This window comes from Gavialis gangeticus, unplaced genomic scaffold (genome assembly GCF_001723915.1).
Source record: "Gavialis gangeticus isolate Ggan-Ray unplaced genomic scaffold, GavGan_comp1, whole genome shotgun sequence".
NCBI lineage: Eukaryota > Metazoa > Chordata > Crocodylia > Gavialidae > Gavialis > Gavialis gangeticus.
Window position 1 is genome coordinate 42,745,807 of NW_017729008.1, and position 5,548 is coordinate 42,751,354.

Genomic DNA, 5,548 nt, shown 5'->3' on the forward strand with positions numbered 1-5,548 from the left:
CCTTGTCTTCTGGCAGCCCCCTCCCCCGGCGAGTCTAGTCATGCTGGGTCTCACCTTTCTGTGACTTCCCAGGGGTTAGGCAATATAAAATCCTTGCCTTTCCCTCATGAAAGGATGCTGTCATTTGGTCCCTGTTGTCTTTCCTGCCCATGTGGAGCAGGGCTGGACCTGATGATCTGTAAGGTCCCGTCCAGCCCCTAATGGCTATGAAACTATCTGTCCAGTGTCCTGAACTGCTGCTTAATTTTTATGACTCCCCCACATCCCCATGCTTTATTCCCTAAAAAACAGGGGAATAAAGCAAGTCTGTGAAGTGGAAAGCAAATTTGTAGGCATTTGATACCGTGAGTCCAGTTCTGCTGTTTTACCCCAGTACAAGTGGAGAATGACTCTCTTAACTGGGGTGAGATCGAAATCCAGCCCTCTATCCTGTTACAGCAATTGGTGAAAGTAGCACCGTACTGCAGCCATAATGAGTAGGAAATATTCACTGTAGGGGCCACTTTAAAAAGATTTGATATTTTTAGCCCAAAAAGTAGGTATAGAGTTCTGTTTACCAGTAAGTGTTTAGAAGGGAAATCCCTAAATGTGATTTGCCAAGGCATGTTTTTGTTTAATTGGGTATTGAAGGAGATGCTCTACATACTTAGCTAAACTCATGTGGGCTTTCCTTATGCTTCTCTTATTACAGATGATGAACAACGAACAAAGTCCAGCGACTTCCCTCATTGACAGAACCATCAAGATGAGGAGGGAGACAGAAGCCCGGAAGGTGGTCTTGGCCTGGGGGCTCCTTAATGTATCAGTTGCTGGCATGATTTATACTGAAATGTAAGTTTGTTGCAACAGTTAATGCAAACAAATAAAGCAATCATTATGTCTTCCTACATATTTCCATGTGCTTGGGCTCAAAGAAATTTTATCTCAATTGTTTTTTCTCTTTCAGGACTGGAAAGCTGATAAGCTCATATTATAACATTACTTACTGGCCACTGTGGTATATTGGTAAGGAATTACATTGTGGTTTCTTACTTGTGTGGGAGAACAGTATCTAAATTGCATTTTCACCCTTTATCTTCAGCTTTCCTGTCTGTATTTGTTGTGGGGGGGGGGGGTTAGCCAGCTTTTTTGGTTATATAGACACCTGACTTTGATCCTCTGATGACATGGAAAATAATCTGGGGTTCTTTCCCAACTCCTAAGTGGTGGATGACTGGACGTGTATCAATTGTCTTTAGTGTGCCATGTAAAAATATGGCAGATTACATCTGAAAAGGCTAATCTGGTAATTAATATTAAGTTAGATGTGAGATGAAGCTTTTGGGAAGCAAGAGGCTAGAATTGTGTTGCTGCTATTGTACTATAGGTATGGATAGTATTTCACAAGAGTAGCAAAACAAAGTTTCTGCCTTAAGACAATTAAAATATAAATTAGCCATCCAAAAGGGGAGCAGAGAATCAGATATTAGTGATAGACTATTTAACAAAATGTATGGTTTGAGAAGTATGATACCCAGAATGCACAATAACGCACAGTAATCCACAGATGCATCTTAAGCAGGTCCAAGGAGGTGATCTTCCCGCTCTATATGACATTGGTCAGGGCACAGTTAGAGTACTGCATCCAGTTCTGGGCACTGCACTTCAGGAGGGATGTGGACAACATGGAGAGGTTCCAGAGGGGGCCACCTGCATGATCGGGGGCAGCAGGCAGGCCCTACAAGGAGAGGCTATGGGACCTGAACCTATTTAGCCTCCACAAGAGAAGGCTGAGGGGAGATCTGGTGGCCATCTGTAACTGGCCAAGGGGGGCCAGCAGGCAATGGGAGAGTCCCTGTTCCCCCGAGCACTACCAAGAGTAACAAGGACTAACGGCCATAAGTTGACGGAGAGTAGATTTCATAGACGTTAGGGCTGGAAGGGACCTCGGAAGATCATCAAGTCCAGCCACCCATCCGAAGGGCAGGAAGTCAGCTGGGGTCATAGGATCCCAGCAAGATAAGCATCCAGTTTACTCTTGAAGGTGTTCCATGCAGGTGCTTGAACCACCTCCGATGGCAGGCTGTTCCAGACCTGGGGGGCTCGGACAGTAAAGAAATTCTTCCTTAGGTCTAGCCTGAAACGGTCTTGGAGTAGTTTATAACCGTTCAACCTTGTCATCCCTTGGGGAGCTCTGATGAACAAACATTCCCCCAGATACTGGTGGTCACCCCGATAAACTTATAGGTGGCCCCCAGATTGCCCCTGAGCCTGCACTTTTCCAGTAGATTCAGGCTAGATATCAGGATGCACTACCTCACAGTCAGGGCGGCTGGAATCTGGAACCAACTTCCAAGGGAAGTGGTGCTCGCTCCTACCCTGGGGGTCTTTAAGAGGAGGCTGGCTAGATACCTTGCTGGGGTCATCTGACCCCAGTACTCTTTCCTGCCATGACAGGGGGTCGGACTCGATGATCTGCTCAGGTCTTTCTGACCCGACCAACTATGAAACTGTGAAACTTTTGCCATGGTAATGCCCCTAATAATGGAACTGATAAAGAACATAAAACGTTGTCAATAAAATGAGGACATTTTTTCATGGACGGCGTTTTCTAAAAGATAGAACTGTTTTTTTCAAATAACGTTGGTTTTTTAAATGTTGTTCCAGAACTTGCACTTGCATCTCTGTTCAGCCTGAATGCCCTGTTCGATTTCTGGAGGTATTTCAAATACACTGTGGCACCAACCAACTTGGTTATGAGTCCTGGGCAACAAACTCTTCTTGGGCTTCAGAATGCGTGTAGGTATAACAGCTACTTTTTGCAATGGTATCTACAAGTGAGTTTCTTAACGTTAGACCTTCTGAAAAGACTTGGTTGTGGATCTCAGCTGACCACAGTCCTCTAAAACATGCTTCACAAAAGCATATGATAGCTAGAAGGACAAAGTGATGCATTAAATACTCTCTGAAGTGCAGAAGTGCCAAGTTGAAACGCTGTTCTAGTTTCCCTCTCTGTGATGATCAGTAAAGTGCACTAGGTGAAACAGAATGAAGATTCAAAACGTCAAGAAGTGCTTTGATTAGCTTATAGGTAACTTCAGGGAAAGAAAATACTAGGTACAAAGGCTCTCTGTTATCTAGCAGAGAAAGGCCTAGCAAGAACTAATGACTAGAAATTGAAGCCAGGTAAATTCATACTAGAAATAAGATACATTTTTAACAATGAGGCTGACCACCCATTGGAACCAAACTAGTGAGGGGGAGACGTGGATCTCCTGATGTCTTGAGATGGATTTCTTTCCAGATTGATATACCTTGTTTGTACACTCAAAATGGGAATAACTGAGTGACTATATGTAGCCTATATTATGCAGAGGTTAGACTAATTGATCGAATGATCTTTTTTGCCGTAACATCTGTTAATTTATATTGGTGTGTCTAATGTCTGCAAGCGAATGCATATATTTCAGTGATTCATAATGTGTCTTCCAACTGGCCAGGGTTTTAGCAACAAACGGGAGGATTATAAATAATCAGGGTGAAGCAAAAAAGGCAAAAGGAGAGGTGGGTTTGTGTTGGGGCATAGACAAACAATGAAAGATGCTCCAACTTTGTGATAGATGACGTAGGGCAGAGGTTGGCAATCTGTGGCCTGAACTGTCAGGTGATTGTATCTAGCCCACAAAGCCAAGAGGTTGGCTGCAATGTATGGGGAAGTGGCAGCAGTGTGACTGCAGTGTAAGGTGCAGAGGGGAACAGCAGTGGCTGCCAGCTCAAATGTGGCAGACTGCCTTTGGATCTAGCGCCATTAATTTCGCCTGCTGTTCCTAATAGGTTGCTGACCCCCTACTCTAATCTAGAGCATGGTAACAATTTGTGCGAAGCTGGAGGGAGTAGATTTAAATCATGGTAACTTGCCATTAGGTAAAATACCCACCACAGAGGGAAAGCTTAATATTAAAGTGTAAAACTGAAACTGTAAAAAGCAGTTCCTTTATAAAATATTTTTGAGGTTCTTAACAAACCTCTAAAATTGGAAGAACCTGATGAGAGAAGTTTAGAAAATGCAGAATGCCAGTTTTCCAGTCTGACTGAAGGAACTCTTCACATTGAAAGGACTTCATAGTAACAATTAGTATATACAGTTAAAAGTAATGTAATTTGTATAACTTCTCTAAACTGCAAAGAGAGCATGTTCAGCTTGTGTTTGAAACTTTTGGAGGTAGTGCATATAAATATTGTTATTAAGATGTCCTTAAAAAGGAAAATTTCCTGATAGTGAAATGTTCTGCCATTTCTTTGAGAAACGTAACCTACAGTAGAGAGGTTTTAATATCAGATAGATTGTAAATTGGATCGGACAAAGTGGAATCTAAAATATCTTTTGCTGCTCATAGGCACAAAACAAGGGTTTTAAAAGCCTAGGATTAGAACTGGCAGATGAGAACAAGCAATGCTCCTGTGTTGGCCAAAGGGAAGGACTGACTGCAGTCTCATTATTTGTGGTGCTATTTATATATTCTGCCCTGTTTATAAAGTGCCTAGAAACCCCAGCTCAAACAGGATACTTGTAGACCTAGACTGTATTCTAACATTCAGTAGCATAGTTCCTGACTGGATATTCTTTCAGTCTGAACAGATGTGATAAAGAGCAGAAGAGAAGTATTTCATCAACATTTTGCAGATAGGGAACTGACTGAGATGAAGTGTTTGCCCAAGGTTTTGTGTTGCAGGGAGTTCTGCAGAATTTAGCCCAGGTGTCTCTCTACCAGACTCTGTCCATCCTTTTCCCTGATTTCTTGGTTGGGGCTTTGCTGCCCCCATAGGGGCAAAGTGTGAAACTTTTAAATCTTGTTGCTGGGGGGTAGGGGGGTTGGGTGTTTTTGGTTTGGTTTGGTTTGGTTTGGTTTTTTTGCATGGGGGTTTTGGCCCAGTCTCACTATAAAGTGGACTCTGGTCCAGAAGCTGCCCCTCCCCCAGCCCCATGTTCCTTAGTGCAGGAAACCCTCACTATTTGCAGGTTTGGCATTCATGGTTTCAGATATTCGTGAATGCCAAATCCGCTTCTTAAATACACTTAAAGGAGCTCCTCGGGAGCTCTGCACTTGCCACTGCCAGGCTCCCACTGTCGCCAGAGCAGCCGTGCCCCCGCCCCCAGCCGCCAGGAGTACTGAGTTCAAGAACACAGTGCCTTCTTTGCGGATTTCGCTGTTCGTGGGGGATATGAGAACATATCCCCTGTGAATGGCAAGGGTCTCCTGTATTGTGAAGAAATAACAACACTTAACTGAGACAAAAATGGAATCCAGGCTGCTTCTCCTTCCTTACTGATTTTACTTTTCTTCTTACTGCAGCAGTACAAACAACTCCTCCACAAGAGCTGGTGGCAAAGAAAATCCCTCCTTCTACGCCTTCTCCTCCAATCCAGGGTCAGAGTGTGCTGAGTTACAGCCCATCCCGTTCACCCAGTGCCAGCCCAAAATTCACTGGTTGCATCACTGGGTATAGTCCTCAGCTACATTCTCTGGCAGGCAGTAGTGGTTCCTACAGCACTGCTATGACCTACTCA

At 43.8% G+C, this 5,548-nt stretch overlaps 1 protein-coding gene across 2 annotated transcripts in view; it reads left to right on the plus strand.

Annotated features, from left to right (window-relative positions):
* Positions 1-5,548, plus strand: part of TMEM209 (transmembrane protein 209) — a 28,011-nt gene that overhangs the window by 1,190 nt on the left and 21,273 nt on the right. Inside the window, exons 2-5 of one of the 2 annotated variants that reach the window (XM_019509668.1) lie at positions 692-831; positions 947-1,005; positions 2,647-2,778; positions 5,334-5,510. In XM_019509668.1, coding sequence (XP_019365213.1) covers positions 692-831; positions 947-1,005; positions 2,647-2,778; positions 5,334-5,510 — 508 coding nt within the window. The remainder of the gene's footprint in view (positions 1-691; positions 832-946; positions 1,006-2,646; positions 2,779-5,333; positions 5,511-5,548) is intronic. The other variant, XM_019509667.1, reaches the window with a different exon arrangement.